Source organism: Polypterus senegalus, chromosome 3 (genome assembly GCF_016835505.1).
Source record: "Polypterus senegalus isolate Bchr_013 chromosome 3, ASM1683550v1, whole genome shotgun sequence".
NCBI classification, from domain to species: Eukaryota; Metazoa; Chordata; class Cladistia; order Polypteriformes; family Polypteridae; genus Polypterus; species Polypterus senegalus.
In genome coordinates, this window is record NC_053156.1 from 237,052,563 (window position 1) to 237,078,127 (window position 25,565).

At 39.2% G+C, this 25,565-nt stretch overlaps 1 protein-coding gene across 1 annotated transcript in view; it reads right to left on the reverse strand.

Moving 5' to 3' along the window:
- smyd3 (SET and MYND domain containing 3) overlaps positions 1–25,565 on the reverse strand; it is a 1,145,948-nt gene that overhangs the window by 859,834 nt on the left and 260,549 nt on the right. The window contains exon 3 of the mRNA XM_039748800.1: positions 7,925–8,032. Coding sequence (XP_039604734.1) covers positions 7,925–8,032 — 108 coding nt within the window. The remainder of the gene's footprint in view (positions 1–7,924; positions 8,033–25,565) is intronic.

Genomic DNA, 25,565 nt, shown 5'->3' on the forward strand with positions numbered 1-25,565 from the left:
TCATTTCTCCTCTTTCCCTTTCTCTGTCCCAGTGGAGACTTTTAATGACTGCAACCATTACAGCTAAATTATTTTAAGCCTCTTGCTGGAAATCTGGATGACTTTATTTTACAGTCTTACTATTCTACAGCATCCTGTATCTTGGATCAACAACTCTTCTGGCTCTACTATCCACAACTGACTTCATGTTGTTGCGTTAGTAAAGAGCTGGTTTGGAGTTTCATGAGGCAGTTTCTCCTGTCCACGTTTCTGCATTTTTTTTCCCTCTCCCTTACGTCTCCTTGAACTTCTGTGTGGTGTGTGTGCTCCAACTTATCCGTCAACTCTTTTCTTTCCCCTCTTATTGTGCTACTGTTTAAGATGAAGTGGGGTGGGTTGGCGCCAGTGTTGAGGGATGTTCCGTTTTTTGTTCTTATACTGCCCAAAAATCAGTTATTATTTTTGTTTTTCTTTTGCGATATTTCTTTTTTCATTTTATCAATAGCTGCTCTCAGTCACCTCCCACCAATATTCGTGAATGGCTTAAAAATGCCCTTTTTAAATATTAATGACCTAATCTGCGTATAAATTTGGTCATGTTCCTGATATCTTTACTTTCAAACCATGGAAGTACATAGAAAATGAATGTAAGCTTGATGTATTAATGACATTTGGAGGAACTTAAGGGGTGACATCACCCCGAAAGATGCACTATGATACTAAAAAATGTCTAAAACAAAGGGTGCTCTTCCTCAATTATTATAGCCACAGCTAGTGTAAAGTATGTTAATCAACTAATTAGGTGCACAGTAATGCAGTCATAATGCTGGTGCCTTGTAGTACTGATTCTGGTGGTCCTGTCTAGGTATTGTTCCTGCCTGCGCTGGGTCCTTACCAGCTCCCACCTGCTCTGGATAAGCAGTTTAAGAGATGGATGGTTCAACAAATACTACTGTATAATCTGTCCTGCCCAAAGCAACTCGCTATTGCGCATCCTTAAAACAAATAGAGGAATACTCTGAACAATTTCAATTACAGATTAGTTAATTTTTTCAGATTTAGTTTGAGAGAGGTTATTTCAACTTGAATATACTATATTCTGAATTTTCCTTTACATGTCAGACAGACCAGTGTCAACAAACAGATCCTTGGTAATTAACAAAAGCAATTATACAGTAGTGCGGGTGGCTGCGGCTTATGCCTGTCTGTTTAAACAGCAGCATGGTGGTCTGAACAAATCTCAAACACATATCTCACTGACACAAAATATTTAAGTAAAAAAATGTGATTTTTGATAAATCAAATAAATAACAGGAAACACACCAACTTTCAAATCAATTGATAAGTCACACTTGAATGTTTCACTATGCATACATTTTCTAACTTCTTAAAATATCAAAGTGCTTATTTTGCCAAAGTTAAAAAACATATATAAACCAATTTCTGTCATTGAAATATCATCAATGGAATTTATGTCCTATTTAATGATAACGACTGGTTTATAGGTGGACTTAGATAGCCTAGGGCAGGCTTTTTGGAGTTGTGTGTTGAATTGCAGCCTACAGTGCATCCGGAAAGTATTCACAGCGCATCACTTTTTCCACATTTTGTTATGTTACAGCTTTATTCCAAAATGGATTACATTCATTTTTTTCCTCAGAATTCTACACACAACACCCCATAATGACAACGTGAAAAAAGTTTACTTGAGGTTTTTGTAAATTTATTAAAAATAAAAAAACTGAGAAATCACATGTACATAAGTATTCACAGCCTTTGCTGCTCAATACTTTGTCGATGCACCTTTGGCAGCAATTACAGCCTCAAGTCTTTTTGAATATGAACCCACAAGCTTGGCACACCTATCCTTGGCCAGTTTCGCCCATTTCTCTTTGCAGCACCTCTCAAGCTCCATCAGGCTGGATGGGAAGCGTCGGTGCACAGCCATTTTAAGATCTCTCCAGAGATGTTCAATCGGACTCAATTCTGGGCTCTGGCTTGGCCACTGAAGGACATTCACAGAGTTGTTCTGAAGCCACTCCTTTGATATCTTGGTTGTGTGCTTAGGGTCATTGTCCTGGTGAAAGATAAACCGTCACCCCAGTCTGAGGTCAAGAGCGCTCTGGAGCAGGTTTTCATCCATGATGTCTCTGTACATTAGCTTCAGTCATCTTTCCCTTTATCCTGACTAGTCTCCCAGTTCCTGCCGCTGAAAAACATCCCCACAGCATGATGCTGCCACCACCATGCTTCACTGTAGGGATGGTATTGGCCTGGTGATGAGCGGTGCCTGGTTTCCTCCAAATGTGACACCTGGCATTCACACCAAAGAGTTCAATCTTTGTCTCATCAGACCAGTGAATTGTGTTTCTCATGGTCTGAGAGTCCTTCAGGTGCCTTTTGGCAAACTCCAGGCGGGCTGCCATGTGCCTTTTACTAAGGAGTGGCTTCCGTCTGGCCACTCTACCATACAGGCCTGATTGGTGGATTGCTGCAGAGATGGTTGTTCTTCTGGAAGGTTTGTGCTCTGACATGAACTGTCAACTGTGGGACCTTATATAGACAGGTGTGTACCTTTCCAAATCATGTCCAATCAACTGAATTTACCACAGGTGGACTCCAATTAAGCTGCAGAAACATCTCAAGGATGATCAGGGGAAACAGAGTGCACCTGAGCTCAGTTTTGAGCTTCATGGCAAAGGCTGTGAATACTTATGTACATGAAATTTTTTTATTTTTAATAAATTTTCAAAAATCTCAAGTAAACTTTTTTCACGTTGTCATTATGGGGTGATGTGTGTAGAATTCTGAGGAAAAAAATGAATTGAATCCATTTTGGAATAAGTCTGTATCATAACGAAATGTGGAAAAAGTGATGCGCTGTGAATACTTTCCGGAAGCACTGTAAATTACAGAGACCATCATGCAGAAATCACAGAGTCCCTATTTCGACAGATGTTTAGAAAATTAGTGGATGAATGAATGTATGGATGAATGGATGGACAGACATCAGAATGTGACTGATGTGTCATTGAAATCTGCAATGAAATGAAATTTTTTGTTCACTTCATTGTAATGCTCTCTGGAATCGCTAAAATGCCAACACCAAAAAAATCTGCGCAGAACTTACAAATGGACAATGCCTTCTGTAAGTTTAAGCCAATTTTCATGGCAAGTTTGTATTTTATAAGTCCTGACATGTGATTTTGTAACCTTGAAGATTAAAAAAAAGCTGAAAAAAAGTAAGAACATAGTAGAATCCAAGCAAGCATTGCCCAGAAAGAGCACAGGCACGATATAACCAGCATTGAGAGATATTTATGATGAGAGTGATAAGCAGTAAAAGGGTATTAATCCAATCATTTTATTTATTTTCCACACCTGCTTATTTCAAGATTTAGTGTCACTGGAAGTCAGAGCCAATCTCACACAGCAAAACTGCCATTTCTAAATTAATACTTAAAAGAGTTTATTTGGGTTGGGTTTCAAAACGTTTACAGAAGAAATATCATGAAATAAACATTTGAAAAATATCTATATACATTCCTTAAAGATTAGAAACAAAAACAGCTTCCAAATTTAGAGTAAGGAATCAATTTAATTTATAAAATGTGTGAGGTTCTAAAGCTTAAGTTAATAAGACAGAACCAACGTTTGAAATATAAAAAAAAAAAAAATACTGCCCCATTGTTTCATTCCTCTATGAGTCACTGATTTTACCTAATAGTTAATTATTCCTGTGGCTTGGGAAGCAGAAAAGTATTTGTTTTATTTGGCTAATTTAAAGTGTAGCTGCACTGTTGTTTTTTAGTTGTTGTTTTTTTTTTGGTTTTTATGCACAGGGATATATCAAATGCAGTTGAGATTAAACAACCTGTCTTGGCATCATCAGCTGCATCCTTTCATTTCAAGTAATTTCACTGCATAAACCAGTTCCTCTTCATTACTGCAGGACAGTAGTGGTGATCAGTTGTTGCTTGCCTGTAGTGATTATACTATTTCATCCATTCTATACCAGAACCAGCATAAGACATTTGCACTTTGTTCCAGCTCCCATAATATTCTCCAAACTACCAGTCTCAAAAACTGCAGCATCCTGATTAGAATGGAAATTAATAAATGTTCCACCCTTTACTTCTAGCACTATCCATAAAGTTCATCACACTTTACCAAGAAGCTTTTTAGAGGGGTAATGTAATTTTCTGCCAAAGAAACTGTAAATTCAATGAGAAATACTGTTTTCTTTTTAGAGGACAATGTGACTTCACCAACTAAGAAGCTTATCTGGAGTATTTCTGGGAACACAAGTTGGCGCACTTAGGCCGACATCCATTGACCAGTCTATACTATAGCGACATTGAAGGATAATGACAGAATTATATCTAACTTGCTGTTGTGATCTTCTCTCCAGCCCTAATAAAGATGAAGTTTATACTTTCCTAAATTTGTCCAGGTGTTTGGCAAATTCGCTAAGTGCTTTAACACGACACCAACAATACCTTCCTTGTGCTAATGCCACTTTGCAAGCTGATAAGACATATTGAAGGTTGCCTTTTCTGCTACACAGTGAGTAAGATTGGCTTTCAGTAGAATATGGCATTGTAAGAATAGGAACATAAAACGGTAAGAAAGGAATTCAGTATAACAAAGGCTTAGGAAACCACCGTCGCAGTATAACGAAAATAGCAAGAAGCGAAACCAATGCCATTGGTCGTGAGAGTATCTTCCTGTAGCAGGCTACGGAAAACATAGACATATATAGATAGACGCCGCATTCACTGTGTTGCCCAGTCGACACGATAAGTCAGCGCATCTGCCCTATTGCGAGTGGTAAAAGTGTCATTTAAACTAATACAGGTAGACGTGGAAACCGGGTTTTCTGATGAAAAAACAATAAAGTTTTAAACAGTATCGTTTACATACAACAGATATTGGCGAATTGTTTACATGGAATTATTTATATCCATTTATATACTAAATGCGTGCGTATCCCATGGTCTTAGAGTTGGTGGGCAGGGCTCTGTGAGTTGGCAGGCGTGGCTCTCTGTCTTGTGTGCGGTGTAAAGTCAACATAGCTCAGAGGTGCATGTGGACTTTTGCACAGACGAAAGCGACTGAGGCTGTGTTTGGTGAGTTGTTGCATGCCTCGAGAGCAACTCCTGACTCGGGAGGACAGTTACAGTTGGCGGCCGGGGCTCTGTCGAGCGTATCCCATGGTCTTAGAGTTGGTGGGCGGGTCTCTGTATTGCGTGCCCTCACTGTCTTGTGTGCCCTTAGTGAGTTATATATATAGATTTTTAATTTAGTACAGGCTAGATTCTCACTTTCAAGAAACTGGGAGAATGAACTGTGGTCCAGACCTTACACATACCTCCAGATTCAAATGTATCAGACGCACACTGACATTACTATACTGGGTAAATGGATAGTGGACTGAACATCACAAATATTAGCCACAAACTGTCCGTGACATTTTAAACCAGTTGCAGCTTTTAACATTAATTTTAACTTTAAGTACTGTACTTAAATTAAAGACTGTTTAAGTAGAGAGCTGTAGTTATTTATAAGCTTGTCAACAATGTAATGTATGTAGTTATTGGGATATCAAGTACCTGAAGTACAGTACAGTTATTACTGAAATTTCTTGTAGTTTTTGGTTGTGGTCTGCACATTTTACAGGCAGCGTCAGGATCAGATTTAAAGTAATTAATGATGTGAAAAAGTTTCATTAACAGGAAAAATGATTAGGTTTTGAAAATTAACAAAAATGAATGATAAATAGATCCATTGTACAGTGAAGGAAACACAGTGATCTTTTCATAATTTCAAGAATAACGATGGAAACAATAAAAAAAAGTAGTACAAAGGGTGTCAGTTTTTATGCAAATATTAAAGTCATACCCTAAGCTTATGGCAATATAATTCATGGCAAGTCAAATGGAAAAATCTTACATTTGGCTTGTAGTAGCACTATAAACTAGAAAATGAATGATTCTTGAAATAAGCACCAAAAAGCATTTGAAATGAGTTTTACAAAGAATTGTAATTTACTCTAAGCTGCAGGGTTCTGCATCTCTAAATCAGATTTCATTAAGTAAACAGAGTTCAGGGTTTACACTTTATATAATGTCACAGACAGATTGTTGATATGTTGTAAAAAAAAATGTTTTAAAATGGTTTGAAATAAAAGTTTATTTCTAAGTTGCTATATGCAGCAAATAAAAAAAACAGACACCTTTACTTAGGTCTCTAAATGCTGGGTATACATTTTATTTATTCCAAATTTACAGTCAATGATACAAACACAATTTTAAATAACTGGTAGCTGTCATTATAGGTAACAACCACAATATAAAAATCTGCGGCAAAAAATATGACTCTTAACTTAAAATCACAGCATTACGGTTTGATGATTAGCAAGGCAGCTGTGGTTTCATACTTTTGTATGGCCAAAGAAATTAAGTAAGATTTTAATGGGCCTAGATCAGAAATTTAGGCTGTAAATGAATAAAGTTATTTCACATTACTGAATACGTAGACCATTTACAATTGCATTTTCTTTTTTTTAATTTTATTAATTATATTGAAGTCACACAACATTTCATACAAATAGATCAATTTTACAAAAATAGGATTGAACACAACCCCCAACCCTGAGAAACAGAGCACGGGAAGCAGAATAAAACTTAAAGCTAGTAAAAATAAGTAAATAGATGCATTAATAAGTGAATAAAGATAAATGGAGAAGAAAAAGAAATTGCTTTAAAAGCTTATTCTAAAATGTTATTGATTAGATCCTGGAAGGTGTTGAAAAATGTCTGCACAGATCCTCTAAGTGAGAATTTGATTTTTTCCAGTTTCAAATAGTATAAAACATCAGTTCCCCACTGACTTAAAACAGGAGAGTTAGGATTCTTCCAGTTTAGCAACATAAGTCTACATGTCAATAGTGTAGTAAAGGCAATCACAATTTGTTTGTCCTTCTCCACTTTAAGCCCATCTGGAAGTACAACAAACACAGCTGTTGATGGATTAGGAGAGATTGTGACACCAAGGCTGTCTGACAGGCATTTAAAAATTTTGGTTCAGAATGATGTTAATTTGGTGCAGGCCCAAAACATGTGACCCAGTGAAGCTGGAACTTGACTTCAGTGTTCACAGGTTGGATCTTGCCATGGAAACATTTTGGACAATTCTAAATGAGCCAGATGTGCTTGATATATAATTTTGAGTTGAATAATTGTATGATTTGCGCATTTGGAGCTCGAGTGAATTCTCTGTATTGCTACCTTTCCACTCCTTTTCTGAGATGTTGAGTGAGAGATCCTTTTCCAACTGTCCTCTTGGATCTTTGGAAAGGAGGGACAGTAAAATGGTTTTATATATTGCAGAAATTCTGTCTAAGTCCTCAAAACTGAGCAATATTTTTTCCGGCATAGAGGGAGGTGGGGACAATTGCATTTTCTAAATAAAATTGGGCAACCAAAAAGAAACAAAACAAAACAACTGTTTACACATTTAGGATGTGACTGTGATGAATGATGCTGCCTCACACATACAGTGCCCTGTATTTGTATCTAAGACATGGTTGTTGGATGGTGGGGAGTTTACAGATTCTACTTATGCCTCTGTAGATTATTCTCTAGTCACTCCAGTCTTTATCCACATCCCATAAATATGTGTGTTACTTAATTTGGCCATTCCAGAGATACTTTTGAGTGTGGCAGTGAGGGTTACCGAGTCCTGAAATGGACTGGGACCCTGTAATGAGGCTTTTAGGATCCAGCCCTCCGTGAATCTGACATGGATTAAGTGGATTTAACAATGTTTGCTTTGTAAAATTATTTATATATAATTGTTTATAAACACTTTTATATAAAAAGTTATTTAATTGTATAGATAACATATGTTTATATTTAAATGGAAGTCTTGCAGTTTTGCCTACCAGTTTAAAAATTATTCTTCCGATTAGTCTCACTGAATCAGTGGGCACATTAGGCTGGCAGCTTTTGAGGCACTTGCATTCCTTCTTGTGCTCTGTCCAGGCCTGTTTCTGAAACAGAAAATAAACACAATCTTATATTGTAAATTACTCTGTCAACAAGAAAGAAATTAATTTAACAACTTAAAAGAGTAATTAATAAATTAATATAAATGGGGAAGAATTAATTAAACTGGAGAATGTTGTGGAAAAATTGACCATAATGTGCAAAGTAATAACACTAGAACATTAGGAAAATGGGACAGACCACTCAAACCAATTCTATACACCTAATTTCTCCAAAATAACATCAAGGCAAGTTTTGAAGCCCTAAAGAACTATTCTCTACCACACTACTTTGTACCTTATTTCATGTGACTATGTTTCTTTGTGTGATGAAAAAACTCCTTAACATTTGTGAGCTATTTACCCTTAACACGTTTCCACCTGTGTTCTTGTATTATTGCTGAAAAACTCATTTTAGAATTATAGTTTAGATCTATAGTAATGCCTTTCATTATTTTACACAGCTCAATTATGTCAACTCTTAATGTCCATTTACTTAAACCAAAAAGGTTCAACTCTTTCAATCTTTCCTCATAACTCACACCCTGCATTCCTATTTGGTGTTCTCTTTGCTTTTTTGTAGAACAAAAGTTTCAGATCTCCAGTTGTGTATTCAATTTGAACATTTTTACTTCCTATGTGTAATAACTTACATTTAGTTCAGATAAATTTTACCTGTGATACATATCTTCTCAAGTCTGTATGCTGCCCAAGTCCCTATGTAATAACCTGGCTGGTTCTATACTGTCTGCTATTCAGTCTAGTTAGGTATCATGTGTTATTTAAACTCCCATTAGGACCATTTATACATACCGTATTTACGCGTGTACCACACGCACATTTTTTCCCGAAAATTAGCATTAGAAAATCAGGTGCGTGTCATACACGAGGAAATGTAATTCTGTAATGTTTATTTCTTCTGCTTGGGCTCACTCGCTTGCTCGTGCACTTGTGCTCTCTCTCTCTCGCGCTAACTCTCTAAACACTTCCTATACAATCAAAACGCGAGTTGTACACGAGGTAAAACAATTTTCACGATTTTCTTTGTAAAAATTAGGGTGCGCGTGGTACACGAGTAAATATGCGGTATTAAAAAGAGCAGTGGGGACACCAACATTAACATCACCTACAGTACTGTAATCCTGATACTGTTCCTTGCATCCTAATCTTTTGGTTCCTGTACTTCAGCTAGTTTCCATCCATCAACAAACAACACCCTAAATTCACATTTGTGAGACCTTATGAAACATTTTCTGAAAATCAATATAAATAGCGTCATATGCACCTCTCTGAGCGAATCCTTTTGCTGCATCCTCATAGAATGCTGACAATATTAGAAAAACACAACCTCCTTTGTCTGAACACATGCTGACTGCTCACTTAATCACCTGTTCTTGCTATGTGTTGTTCTGCCTTTACTCTAATATTTCCTTCTATTAATTTACCCATGATGCATATTAAGCTCACTGGCCTGTAGTTACTGGGATCTATCTGATCACCCTTTTATATTAAGGGATAATATTTGCTATCATCTAGTTAACAATTTAGGTTTCACATGTGCACTGAGAATTGCATTATATTAGGCTCACTTGACTCAAATTCTGTCCTACTTATTCCATCCGTCCATTTTCCAACCCGCTATATTCTAACTACAGGGTCACGGGGGGTCTGCTGGAGCCAATCCCAGCCAGCACAGGGCGCATGGCAGGAAACAAACCCTGGGCAGGACGCCAGCCCACCTCAGGCCACACCCAACACCAAGCACACTCTAGGGACAATTTAGGATCACCAATGCACCTAACCTGCATGTCTTTGGACTGTGGGAGGAAACTGGAGCACCCAGAGGAAACCCACGCAGACACGGGGAGAACATTCAAACTCCACGCAGGGAAGACCCGGGAAACGAACCCAGGTCTCCTTAGTGCGACTTATTACAAAATATTAAATCTTGACAGTTTCCCTCTTTTATTATTTTAACATATTGTGTTAAGAAACTAACTGTAACTGATCACATCTAAAAACTCCTGCTTATGTACTTCACTAAATAACTGTTTAAACATATCCAATAACATTTATCTACAATACAAACTAAGAGAGATTAAGCTATATTTTTATTACAAATTAAGAAAATGTAAAATATAGTTTTCTATATTAATTGTTGGGTATATTTATGTAAAGTCATCTATATTAATGCTTAAATTCTCATTGAGTAGCCATGTATTCTCTTACTTTGTAGTTGCTGTCCCTTGAACTTTCATTCTTGCTCTTCATATGAACTGTCCACTACCAAAATGTATACCATACAAACTGGCTCTGCCTCCTAGATTTTTGTCTTATGACTCTTAAATTATGGTTATACATTTTCAGTCCATAAAAGGAATATACTACATACTTTCATCCCAGCACTTTGAAGATTGTATACTTCAAGTCTAGTTGATAAACAGCCTTACGCTGCTCTGTAAGCTTTGCTGAAGTTTAGTTTACTTTTAAGTTCCATTCACCTACATTTATTTTACTCTGATGCTTCATTAGACTACATAGTAAACAAAACTTCAGCATTCACAGACTACATAAATACTATAAAGAAGCATGAGACCATCTATCAAGTCATCTCAAAGTGATGGAGACAAACTCGAATAACTATAGACGAGACAGACTAACAGCATTACAGGTCAATTAATGAAATGAAAAACAAAAGACAAGACATGGAACTAAAATATCCAATAAATCTGTGGTAGTGAAAATCAGCTTGGGTTTAAATGGAGGAGATTCTATTGTGATAATCAGCCATCAAAAGCATATAATAGACATAGATGCTGTTCAAAACATGTTCAAAATCATTGTCAGGTGTTTCTACAAACTACTGTATATCACATACAAATGGAGTATGGCCTATTAGTGTACAGGTTAGCACCAGTTAATAAAATAATCCATGGTAATTGGGGGCCACAGTATTGTGCTAACACTGAAATCTTACTCTGGTACTATGGAATGTGCTATACACAAATAGACAATACAATACAATACAATACAGAATGCAAACACTTATGCATGTCTTAAGCAGACAAATCGTGTCATACACAGATACAAAATATGAACACAAAACTATGCTAACTTGTAATCCTGATCAGTATCATCTAGAATGGCAGCATTTCATGACACACATGAGACTCTAAAAAACAGAGCAGAAGCCATAACAGTGCCAATGCCAGATTCAAGAGCAGTGAAACTTTCAGTGCAAACTTCCCATTTTGTAACATTTTCATTGCTCTGTTTGATTTTTTTTTTAAGTAAATCCATAATTTACAAGCAGATAACTTTGTTTTTTTTTTCCTTTCATTTTGCAACAGGTTAAGTAAAACATTGATAGCTAACATGACTATTCATTGTGTGAATTAAGGTAAGAGGGACCAATTTGACATAATGCTACCTTGACACCGGCCAGCGCTGCAGCTCTAGTTAGTTAAGAGCTTGGAAGGGAGAAGCACATAATCATAAAAGGAAATAAGTTAAAACAAAAAGAAAACCTCCTGATGCTGATTATCTTCAGAATTCGAATTAATCACATTTCCTCATAAACTCAGAAATGAACATTGAATGATTTATAACATTGCAACATATAGTATTTTTAAAATTTCCTCACAGATCATCAATATTTTTAATTTTGATGGGGTTCCAAAGGGGTCAATTAGGTGGTTCTAGACACCCCCATATTTCTAGCCTCGGGTAACACATTTAAGGAATCTTTCCAAATAAAATTTAGCATCTTTAATTAAGTAGTACTATTAAAATAACAACGAAAGCCCGCACACATTTAAATAATTTCACAAGGTACCTAAATAGTAATAGCCTGATTTTTCATTTATTTGTTATGAACATCAACAAGTGACAGAAAGTCCATCAGTATGAACATATGTCAAATAAAAAATGTATAATGGTGAAGGCCACTGGGGAATAGTATATTTTTACACAGAAATTATTTAACAAGTATTTCAAGTGAAAACATTTTGGCCTTTAAAGTGCCCAAGTGGGAATTTGTTTAAGTGAGTATACAGAGTATAAAAATTTAAATCTCAATAAAATAATTTAAGTGACTTTGTCATTCCGCATCAGGAGTTGTTTTAAAATTAAAATATATAACTAGCAGTTTTTTAAAAACAACTGTTTCTATTTTTGAAACTCAAAGCAGACATGTCTTACTTTATGAAACACAGAAAAATTCAGTACTGCAATGCTTAAAAGGAACAACTAACAACACAATTAAAATAATTAGTTGTAGTATTTCTGCATTTAAGGGCCAGTGGAGCACATCCCCACCAGATATGTAAAAAAAAAAAGTAATAAGCTTCTGCCAGTATTTTAACCTATTATTAAAATTTTTATTATCAGTTTTTGTCTTCTTAAGCATTTTTTTACAATTGTCAATCATATGCTCAATTTAAATACTCCTGCTTCTTGTAGTATCTTACAGATAGACCTCAGTATGTGCATCTCGGGAACTGCAGGTCTGACATTGTGGTCAGCAGCACAGGAGCGCCGCAGGGGACTGTACTTTCTCCGGTCCTGTTCAGCCTGTGTACATCGGACTTCCAATACAACTCGGAGTCCTGCCACGTGCAAATGTTCGCTGACGACACTGCTATCGTGGGCTGCATCAGGAGTGGGCAGTAGGAGGAGTATAGGAACCTAATCCAGGAATTTGTTAAATGGTGCGACTCAAACCACCTACACCTGAACACCAGCAAAACTAAGGAGCTGGTGGTGGACTTTAGGAGTTTCAAAGAAGTGCAGAAACAACAGGTATGTATATAGAAAATCATATTTTCAATTATTTACCTGGGCACAGTAGTTAGATGCTATTAGAGGCATAATGTGCAGTTCAAGTCATGCAATGTACAGTATATAGTCTTTATGATTTGCCTGTGTTATAGTGGTTTGCACTTTTTTTACCTCAAAACCATTTGATTCTAAACTTACAATGTTGACATTTCAGTTTAATCTGATGCCAATGAAGACAGACCAGACACCACTATCCCACTACTTGATTGATTTCTGTGACAAAAGGTAGCATAAACGTGAATGTTTAACTAGGCATTAGCAAAAGAGAGACAGATGTGATTAGTTAGATAAATGAATGCTTATGTTAGAGACATCTACTCACATATAAGAAAATTCAGGTATGGTCCCCATCTGAAACTTTATGCAAAAAACACCACTGAAAATTAGTAAAATGTGTAAATTGCAATTAAATTAGCTAATCGTGTATGGGTTATGATTCAGCCTAGTCTAATGGTTGGTCGTTTCATGTTTCTTTGTGTTCAGGTGAGTTTGCATTTGCTTATTTTCATTATTCACATACATTGTATTAAACGATTTCACCAGCTATAGATAACTGTCCCATCTAGAAGTAATTCCTGCTTTGAACCCACCAGGTTTCCAGCATGACCAGGTTTTGACCAGAAAAAAGAAAAAAAAAAAAGGATGAATACATATCCAGTGTAGGTTATTAATTTAACCTGCATATTTTTAATTATATTTTACCTATATTTAATTCTAATTTACATAAAGTCCAGCATCATGTACAAGAGCTTTTGCTGCAGGGCATAAAAAAATGAATAGCACTTTCTGTTTCCCTTGCTTCGAGTCGGGCTTTCACTTGGCAAGTAGTAAATGAAACTCTTGTTCACAGCTGTAAAGTTCTATGTTGGTGCAGAACCAAAAATAACAACAACAACATGCCTCTAGGGACAGTAAAATCAGCTCATCCTTTATAGCAGTGTATTTTACTAAATACAGTATCTTTACTTTTAGCTCTTTAGGTCTGCTTTTATATATATTAAACAAAAATTAATATATTCTGACCATTGGAGTTAAAAGACCTTAATATACTGTAGGTGATGTGTGAATAATATTCCTTGGGCTGTAGTGAATATCTAGCCATTATCTCGCATAAAAAAAATTACAGTATGAATTTAGTGTACATCAAAAAAGAAGCAGTGTGAAAAAATCATGCAATCATTCTCTAGACCTGCTTATCAAGGGTAATATTACTATGTCTGTATTGGTTAGCAGCGGGTCCAAGAGAAGAAGCAGGCAAGCTAACATCCAAGCTCATCACTGGACACACACAAGTATAGCCATGCACATACTGTACTTCAATAGGAGAGATTAGTTTTGAACCTGGCAGCATGTCTTTGAACAGGGCAAGAAGAAAGTATAAAGACCATTAATGGGGGTACCCAAAAATTCCCAGAATTGGTCAATAGCTCAGGAATAGGTTGCAGTTATTAATTATTCTGCTGAGTGGCATCAAGCTGAGTAGACCGAGTGTATACTTCTACTGTTTATTCTATAATCGTGTACATGACTTGAGTGAATTTTTCCCCCCTAGCCACCATTGCTGACTTCCAAGAAGCAATTATTACATTTTTTTTTTGACACTGACATACTTATTCATAAAGAGTTTGTTCCTCAGGGACAGACTGTTAATCAGCGACATTACACTGAACTACTAAGGTGTTCTACGGGAAAGCATCAGGAAAAAATGTAGACAACTGACCAACTGACTTGGTGTCAGAAGCTGTAGAGGGGCAATAAAGAGGGAGGCCTGCAATGGCATGTTCTTTGTGCCATTACTCCATCCTGAAGTGAGTAGACGAGATGGTGACCTGAAGAGACCTGACCATAAATGAGCTGACCAGAAAGAATAGAGCGTAGCTATAAGTTTATGTGCTGCCTGAAACTACATATCTAGCATTATCAGGTTCTATGGTCTGGTTTGTACCTAACAGTTACAAGGTACTCTGCTTTCTTATAATTTGGGCATAGTGTAAGAAATACCAAATATTATCAATATTTAAATTAAATGTGTACTTTAACTCTTGCCAGTTGTGTTACTGTATCTAATTGCCTGTGGTTATAGAAATAAAGGGGAAGGGGGAGGAAGTGCTGAACTATAGTTCCTGACAGTGTGGCGAGAGAATGAAATGACAGACATTCTCGTAAAGTCTACATAAGAAAAGAGCAAAAAAAAAGGGGACAAGACAAAACATAAATTAAATGTGCTCGTTCCTTAGCACCACCCCACATTTGCCAGATCTCAGTCCCTATAACTTCTTTTTGTTCTCAAAAGTAAAACTGAGAATGAACACAAAGAGATTTCCTATTGTGGAAGACATCCAGGACACAGGTGTCTAAAAACATGGTAAAAATGGCGTACTGCATCTGAAGAAGGTGACTAAAAGGGAATTGCTGTAAGTTTTTTAATTGTTCTGTCCTCAAACTGGCAGAGAAACTTTTTAAGCAAAACCAGGAGATGCATGTGAAAAACAAAACACAACACGGTTAAAAAAAAGAAAAAAAAATCGAAGCCCAAATCATGATTGACAGAACAAGACAATCAAAACCAAAAGAGCACCCAAGAAAACAGCACAATGATAAACTTTGAGTAATTTACAGTTTTGGTATCTACAGATCAGATAAGGCTTTGAACTCAGACATTCTTTTATCCAATTGCATCAATTATGCATGAATCACAACCTCAGGCTCCATGCCCCTAGCAACTCTGAAAGTGGACCTAACAATGGAATTAAACAATGGTGGCATCTGAGTACCCAAAATCATATCCAATCATGACAATAATATTTTTTTTTTTTTTTTAACAATTCAACAAATTTTTGGATCCCTAAATGCAAATATCAAGCAAAAGGCAGCCCTGCATGGAATTCAAGAATGTTCCAAATGTTGAGTGAAGTGTAACACTACAACAAAAAACTAAATGAAAATAAAAGTCCTGTTCTGTCTACACTTCAGTTTCATATACTGCACATGGTGGAACTGTCCAAAATCTACTGCTGGTCTAATAACAGGGGTATAAACCAAAAAAGTGTCAAGGTCTGTGCTAGGAACAAGCTACGTTTTCACTTTCATTTATATTTTGTGTTGATATGTAATTATTTTAACCATTACATATTTATATTTTTTATCAATATAATGCGGATTCTGTCAGAATTTTTAACACCTTAAGTGTTTGTTAGCATGGGAATCATCTCCACACCATGGTGTGTCTGGTTGTTGTGACACTATGCGGTTACTAGGCATGTGACCCCATGATACCATACCAGCCCAAAATTATGATCCACTAACTTACTGCAGGAATAATAATTACAATGGAAATTCTAATTATCATATTTTATGGTTGTCAATTGCCAAATACACAACAGTTGGATAACACAAAAGCTGCCTCAGCGCACTGAACAGTTAAGTCTGAGGAGTGCTGCACAGAAAACGTGTCTGTTGCTAGTCAGTGACCTTGCTGAACCTAATAAAAGTGAGGATAATAAAAACAAATTAAAGTAATATTTTGAACTGATAATCTCTTAGTATGACATGATTTTCTTTAACTTATCGCAAAAAATTTGAAATACAAATGGAACCGAGTTATTTCTGAGAAACCTTTTTATCAGCGCCATAGACCTAATCTGAAATTAAATTATTTGTTAAGTGAACTATTTTGTTGAGGTGTTAAATGAAATGCCTTGTAAAACTGTTGAAGTGGTTTAGTGAAGGAAAGTACATCATTTCTCTAAAAGGAAAAAGTGATACAGGAAAGGTAGGACTAAATACAAATTAGAATTAATGAATAAACTTTTAAAAAGCAAACTGTAGTTTGGATAAAAAGTAACTTTTTCTTACCTACAAGTGGGCAGACAATAAAAAAGCAGTTTGATTATTTTAAAGAACAATATGTTCCTAATTACATTGCAACTATTACATGACCAAGAGCATGCTAACAGAGAACATGCAAGTTGCCAATACTTGTTCACCCATATAGTTATGTACCCAAAGTTTCAGATTCAATTGTTGTCAAAGTCACTGCATTGATGAGGAGACATCATGTAGATCATTTAATCTGTGTTTTTTATTGAAAAAAAATACTGTATGTATCCCTCTGATAATAATTACAAACACTGAATAAAAATGCACCTTTTCTCCTGTTAAGCCACATGTAATGTATGCAGACCCCTTCATATTATTGATTTATATTTCTTATTTCCATACTCTGTAGCAAAGATTTTACTAGATTAACTTTGGCATGGCATAGTCTTTGGACATAGTGTGTGTGTGTGAGCATGATTAAAATATTTAACTCCATTTCCAAAGGAGTACTGCCCAGGAATTCCGAGATCTCTCACTACTTTTTTAAAAAGAAGGGATTCAAACAGGTTGTCCACTCTCACTTGTTGCTATCACTGGAGCAGTTGTTGGAACCTATCCATACATCTAAACTACTAAACCTAATTTCACTGTACAGTAATCCCTCCTTGATCACGGGGGTTGCGTTCCAGAACCCCCCGCGATAGGTGAAAATCTGCGAAGTAGAAACCATATGTTTGTATGGTTATTTATATAATATTTTAAGCCCTTAGAAACTCTCCCACACTATTCATAAATATTCTACGCACAGTTATACAGTAATCCCTTGTTTATCGCGGTTAATCCACTCCAGACAGATAAATGAATTTCCACAAAGTAGTATTCTTTATTTATAAATCTAATATTTTCGCAGTTAGAGCATAGAAGACCTGTTTACGGCCTTCTAAATACGTTTTTTAACATTATTAGAGCCCTCTAGACATGAAATAACACCCTTTAGTCAAAAGTTTAAACTGTGCTCCATGACAAGACAGAGATGACAGTTCTTTCTCACAATTAAAAGAATACAAACATATCTTCCTCTTCAAAGGAGTACCATCAGGAGCAGAGAATGTCAGAGAGAGAGAGAGAGAGAGAGAGAGAAATGTAAACAATCAAAATTCAATAGGGCTGTTGGGCTTTTAAGTATACAAAGCACCCATTGCTGCCGCAATGAAGGGATCAATGTGAAGGTAGTCTTTCAGCATTTTTTACAGGAGCGTCCGTATCTTCTAAGCAAACAGCCTCTGTGCAAACAGCCCCTCTGCTCACACCCCCTCCGTCAGGAGCAGAGAATGTCTGAGAGGGACAGAGAAAAGCAAACAATCAAAAATCTATACGGGCTGTTAGAGCTTTGAAGTGTGCAAAGCACCACCCGGGAAGCATATCGTATATCATTGAGGAGTTTTATTTAATATGTAATACGTACTCGATTGGGTAGCTTCTCAGCCATCCGCCAATAGCGTCCCTTGTATGAAATCAACTGGGCAAACAAACTGACGAAGCATGTACCATAAATTAAAAGACCCATTGTCTGCAGAAATCCGCGAACCAGCGAAAAATCCGTGATATATATAGATATGCTTACATTTAAAATCCGCGATGGAGTGAAGCCGCGAAAGTCGAAGCGCGATATAGCGAGGGATCACTGTATAATAAAAATCACAGAACTTGTACATGATGATAGCATCAATCTGTATCTTAGTTATGCTTCCAAGAATCTTCTACATGTTGTGAAATCCTTCAAAATCATATCAGGATATAAAATTGATTGGCTAAAGGTTTTCCTGCTGTTCAACCCCACTGCCTAGTCTGGTATTTTTAGAACTTTTATCCTTATTTCTGACCAGTTCACATATTGTCATTTCCTTCTTTTTCTCCATCAAGCCTCTGTTGACATCAAGAAGTTAATCTAATCATATTTTGATTATTCCTTTGTCTTTTCAGTTTTGTCTAGCCATTATCAAGATGAATGAAATCCCCAGACTCCACTACATAAGTTCTTTGACTTCCCTACTGCCTCCTCTTTCTTACTGGTCACAGGTGTGGTCTGTGCACTTCGCATTTACTTGTAATGGCAAGAGACCTAGATTGAAACACTCTGTTTTAGTCTGTGATGGGTATGATGCAGGTGTCTCACTTGTACATTTGGAATTGTATCACTGGTCCTATGTGCTGTGTCCAGTCTGGAACTCGGTCATTCATTGTGTGGCTCCAGCTTTGGTTGCCACAGAGTCTGCAATCACATCCTCTTTTAAATTAAATGCAATTGTTTGTGCTAGTTTGAATCTGATGACTTCATTTTTCCTAGGACGCATTATATCAGAAAGTAGGCAGTACTTGCTGCAAAACATCAAGGGAGTAAGGTTTTTTACCCAAATGGCATATGCATTAACATAAATTTAAAAGCATTACTTATAGGTGGTCACCCTCAAATGCTACCTGTCTGTATATTCTCTAATCCGTAAGTACTTCTACAAACCCATTTCCTCCATCTGTCAGTGTTCTCAGGATCTGTTTATCCATACCTCCTTGCTGGATAACTTCTTCAAATATATTGTCAAAGAAATCTAACCTTCATTTTACTTAATTTCAATATGTGAATGGGCTTTATCTCACACCTCACAAACTACACTTAGTGGATCTTCATCCAGTGCCTCTGCCCCAGCATTGCCCGGGCATATGTACTGGTTTTGTCCTCCAGTGCTGGTTTCCCCATTTAGAAGTTCCATGTTCACTTTCTCTGATCTTTGAAGAACTGGCTGTCCACACTCTACAATTTGATTCACATCAAACAAATTGGGGGCCTAGTCAGCACAACCAAACTGCGATTAGTTGCTTCTGTGGTCAAATCCTTCATTAACAAGATTTCATCATGCAGTGGCTCCCTTAGTTGGCTGTGGTAGTGTGGTCAATAAGCTTTGTCACTGTTCCTGGTGGTGTGGCACAAGACTCAGTATGGGGTGGAGGTGTTGGTTATAGGTGTCTTGTTATTTATTATATAATATACAATTATTTCTTAATATTTTGTATTCATATATTTTATTAAATAAACACACATTGACCACAAAAACAATCTTTGGCCACCTTTGAATGCTACAGTATAAACTGTAAGTAATCAATATATTAATCATTGGGGTTATTTAGCAGTGAACAACAGAACTGTTATGAACAATAAAAAAAGAAAAGAAGAGGAAGTTCAGCACTTGCCAGTGGGTTGAACTACTGACATGTACACCAGTGTATACATGTACACATGAAAAATAAACTGTCATGTAAAATGACCATCAGTTTTACAAGATGACCAGAGAAATAGGAGCTAAAGTGGAGGTCTTATTCTAAGCCCACAAAATGCTTGCTTCTCTTTCTCCTGACCCAATGGTGATCCCAAGTAGACAATAATGCTTTGGAAAAAAGAGAAAGCACAAAAAATACGCAGAACATTTTAAAAAACAATGTGCAAAACACACAAAAAAATACGTTACTAACGATATGATGACCTGATTTATCCAGCTTAGAATCTGTTACCACTGTGACATTCGATAGAATAATCAGTGAAGAGAAGTAATAGTAATAGTAGAGTAATAGTGAAGAGAAAATGTTTATACATGGTGTGGAAGCTGGCCCGGACACACACAGACGGATATCGCTTTTGCACTAAACACACGTTTATTTACAATATTTACAAGTTATTTACGTGCACACAAACCCCAGTGCCTCCAGCACTGATCCCCCTCAATCCAGGCCTCACAGTCCTTTGTGCCTTCCTGGCCGCCTCCAGTCCTCTCTCTCCAGCTCCGTCTCTCTTCCACCCAACTTTCGCTCTCGACTGAAGGGAGGCGGCCCCATAAATAGGAACCCGGATGGGCTCCAGCTGCTTTCCTCCGAAGACACGCCCCAATGTGGCGGAAGTGCGGGCTGCGCGCCGGAAGCCCTCCGGGTGTCCCCTGTCTTCTTCCCCCCAGCACTTCCTGGTTTGGCGGAAGTGCTGGGCTCCAGACTTCTACGGGCACCGGGGCGCCGCCTGGCGGTGGCCACAGGCCCCCAAAATAACCAGGGCAGTCGCCCCCTCACGGTCTGGAGGAGGTACAAGCCCTCCTCCAGTCCTCCTGGGCGTCCCCACAGCCAGCGAAGACATGTCAGTCCGAGCGGCACTTCCCGAGAGGGCAGCACATCCCCGGAGTGGGTCCTACTAAGTTCCCAGGGCCCATCACGGCACCCTGGGACAAGCTACTTCGGCACCCCCTCCACGGCCAATGCGCCCCTCTGGTCTGCGTCGCCCTCGCCTCCACCGTCCCCGCCAGCCAGGGCACCATCCACTCTCCGGTGGGGAGTCCTCCCGCAGAGCGGCCCGTTCCAGGAGGGCAGGTTCCCAACGGCGTTGGTCCCTGGGATTGTCAGGGCTTCGGTCCTGTGGAAAGACAAAAGGGAGGGCCAGAAGCACTGCCTGGACAGTCGCACCAAGCGTCCCATCGGTTTCTGTACCAGCAGCGCTCTCCCCCCATACCGACAGCCCACGACTTGCCTGTCTGGCTCCTCCGCCGCAGGTTCCATGCCTGTCCATTCGTTGTTGGCGGGACCGCTCTCGCAGGCGGCTCCTCCACCCGCCCAGGGGTTTCCCTCTGCCTCTGCAGAGGACGGCCCATTGCTGGACGCGCGCACCCAGCGACACGTCCCATCCTATCGGAGGAACCGGCATTCACCCCTCAGTTCCTCCTTTTCCTTTTGGACGCTCTGACGGTCTGGGTCTGAGCATGATGAAAGCTCAAATCCAGCCCCGTCTGTGTCCCTGCAGAGCGGCAGGAGACTGCCGCGGGCTTGGAGCGCAGGGCGCCAGGACCCAGGGCACTCATCCGCCCCTGTCCTGTCAGCCCATGCGATCTCTGTCTCCTCGCTTCACATGCAGCCTGCACCGCTGCGTCCGCTGTTGGAGGATTGCCTACTTGCTGCTGGTCATTCTTATTATCGTCACGGCCGTTTTCGGCGAATCCTCCCTCATGCTGTACGGAGAGGGCATGACTTACCTTCCCCGCTGTACTCTGCCGGCCAAAGGCTCCAGTGACGCACCGTTCCTCTGCAACACGCGGCGTCTCCGAAGACGCGACCGCCTTCCCCTTCAGCTTCTCCAGCTGGACGGCGAGAGCACTAAGCATCTGTAAGAAAGGCGACTCTGCGGGCCGAAGGGACTCCTCCGGCTCGCGCAGAGCCACCGGCGAAAACAGGAAGACAGACGCCGGTGGACTTACCTGTCCATCAGCCGCACTCGTCGTCTGCCTCCTGTGGGCCACTCCCTCTGGCCCAATCGGGTCTCTTCCTGGCACGAGACTGGCATTCCTTGGTCCCGCCTCTGTACCGTCATTGGCGGGCAAACAAGACACACCGGCCAATCCCGTGCCTGTCAGCGGGCGGGACTTCCGGCCCGCGGCCATCTTGTCTCCCCTTCTCTGGGTGCGGTGGCGTGCCTCCTGGCAGCCTCGCAGCTGCTGCGATTCTTTGAGCTGCAGCAGCTCCGATTTTGCAGCCTCCTCCGCTGCCGACAGCCCGTGGCCCGACGTGCTCCTGCCACGGACGCGGATCCGGATCGTCCCTCCCTGTGGGAAACAAGGTAAGATCAACCCCGAAGGGCCGATTACTGCAGGGAAGATCACTCACCTCCCGGATACCGTCACTCCGAGGCCCCTGCCTCGGTGTAGCCTTCTGTGTCGCCACGCCGGCCTGGCTGTCAGTCCTAACAGCGCGACTTTCGGAGCCTGCCTGACTCTGGCAACGCCCGTTCTCCTTCCTCTGCACCCGGAGACCATGGCCATACTGCGGTCTGACGGTGGTCCAAGGGGTAAACCTCTCCCACGGGGTTGTGCATGTGCCGCTCCTGCGGCGAGTGTGTGGGGTCCGCTGCTGCGCCGGGCCGTCCACAGAATGATTTTTCTGTAACGCAGGTCCCCACCTCGACCCAGGTGGAGCATCCTGCCGGCTACGCCACTGTGGAAGCTGGCCCGGACACACACAGACGGACATCACTTTTGCACCCAACACACGTTTATCTATACTAATAAAAGGCAAAGCCCTCACTCACTCACTCACTCACTCACTCATTCACTCACTCACTGACTCATCACTAATTCTCCCGTGTGGGTGGAAAGCTGAAATTTGGCAGGTTCATTCCTTACAGCTTCCTTACAAAAGTTGGGCAGGTTTTATATCGAAATTCTACGCGTAATGGTCATAACTGGAAGCAGATTTTCTCCATTTACTGTAATGGAGATGAGCTTCAACGCCGTGGGGGCGGAGTTTGTGTGACATCATCACGCCTCCCACGTAATCACGCAGTACATAGAAAACCAGGAAGACCTCAAAAAGCGCTGAAGAAAACATGCATTATATAATTGAGAAGGCAGCGAAACAATAAGAAGCGAGCGAGTGACATATACAACCATATTCATGAGTTCTGCTACTTCGGAAACAAAGCCGATGTAAACCTACACTTTAAATTAAGTTCATAGACAGGCTGCGCTGGCGTTTGTAATTTAGTGCCTGCCCATATAAGGCCGTCCGTCAGCGGCAATCCAATAGCAAACTGCCACGGGTAAATATTCACGGGTGAAGGACTGTGCTTATGGAGAGGAAGATGAGATGGTCAGGGTGGTGTTTGACACAAACTCAGCGAAACTGCGAGAGAAAGTTTTAAGTGCCAGGACTAAGGTAACATTAAATACAGCCATGGACATAGCACGAGATGGCACAAGCACAGCTGGGAAACTTCGATGCATGTACACGAGTGGCTCACGTGAACTGCGCAGTGCACAGATAAAAGGCAACAGTTCCAAAAGGCTGAACAAAACCGAATTACACAATTGAAAAGGCAGCAAAAATATAAGCGTCTCATACATACAAGCATATTCATAAATCCAACTACTGCGGAAACAAAGCACACGTTGGAAAAAGTCAATGTCCGCTAAAGGAAGACAGTGTAAAAAACCCGTGCATGCAGTGTGTCAGGTCTCAGATAAAGAAGAAGGCGAGCTGTTTATTGATGCAGTAAGAAGCGAATCGATGAATGAAACCTGTCATCTTTACAGCGATTGACAAACACGGAATGTAACTTGAACACAACACATCCTACAAATACGAACCTGATTGAAAGAAATAATGATAATCAAATCCTTGATGACAGCAACACTCAGTAACACTCACAAAACAAATACTGTATATTGACAGTCATGTTACGTTATTTTTAAAATGTTCCCTTTTCTTTTCTAGCTTTTTAACACACTACTTCTCCACTCGATACGCGGGTATATATATATGTATATATATATAACCCGATCTACATACTCGAATAATGGATACTTTATTAGCCATCAATGATTGTTTTGGTAAAGCCATACTCAGTGTATTCATTAGATGAGCGGTAAAAAGTAAGGCGAGGGAGGATGACTTATTGAGGCATGCAGGCTGTAGTCTTGCGTCAACTCTATCTGAATTGCGCGATCACATTTGAAAAATATATCTTTTCAAGTTCTATTTAGTCCATATGTGTCAAACTCAAGGGCCATGGCTAGATCATTTTATATACTGTATTATTGTTATTAAAGCCGGGTATATGAAGCGCTGGTAACACAATAAACTACAGATCCCATAATGCAGCGCTTCAGCTGCCTTGCCGAACACTTACACGTTAATCAAGTCTACCTTAAGATGCTGCAAGTTATTGCGAAGCTAGCTCACACGATGCTGAAGAGAAAAGTTGATTCTGAAAATAGAGCCTTTAAAACCGATGGGAGGCTGAGTATATGTTTACTGAACCCGTGTGTCTCATTTGTGGAGCTAATGTGGCTGTAATTACAGAATTTAATCTAAGGCGGCACTATGAGACAAAACATCAGGGTAACCTGAAAGACCTGAATGCAATGCAGAAGATACAGAAAGCAGAAGAATTAAATAAGAATCTGACACTTCAGCGGACGTTTTACCGTGCACAATCACAAAGTGATTTCAATTGAAGCTGCTTTTATGGGAGACACAACCACTTGCCCCACTTTCCCTGTTACCAAGTAATGTTAAACCAAGTCGTCACTACGGTGTTCCCAAATCACGCACTTTGCTGATAAACTGGCGCACTGAGTTTGCACGGCGCTTTGGTGACTTTGAAGAACAAAAAGTCCGTCTACATGCGGCTCGAACCTTGTGCATGTTTGGTAGCACATATCTGTGTGAGAAGCTCTTCTCAGTGATAAAGACTAACAAAACAGCACACAGGAGTCGCCTCACTGATGAGCACCTGCAATCCATCCTGAGAATCTCCACAACACAGAACCTCACACCAAACAGAAACGAACCTGTTGCCAAAAAAGATGCCAGGCGTCCAGCTCTAAAATGACATATGAGCAAAGACAACTGAATGATTTGATTTGTTATTGCTGAAAGGAACACATTTTATTTATATTTCCAGGTTTTGTTATGCAGCATGTTCATATTTGAATTTGTATAATTTTGACAGGATATATTTTTATGGAGAGCAAAATCTTTTGGGATATTTAAAATCTAAGTTTATTTTTATAAAATATAAAATTACATAAGAGTAAAGAAATTTGAATGTTTGTTCTTTTAATGTTTACTTTATTTCTAACTTGTATAATTTAGACAGGATATATTTTTATGGAGAGCAAAATATTATAAGTTGTTTAAGGTTTGAGTTGATTTATTCAGGAATAATATTCCTGTCTGTTTTACCATTCCTACCAAAGATATTTCTGTCGACTAAATAAAAATTCCTTCTATTTAAAATTTAAATAGAACTTGAACAAATCGATAGTTCATAATATCCACGCAGACTTGCACGTAAGAG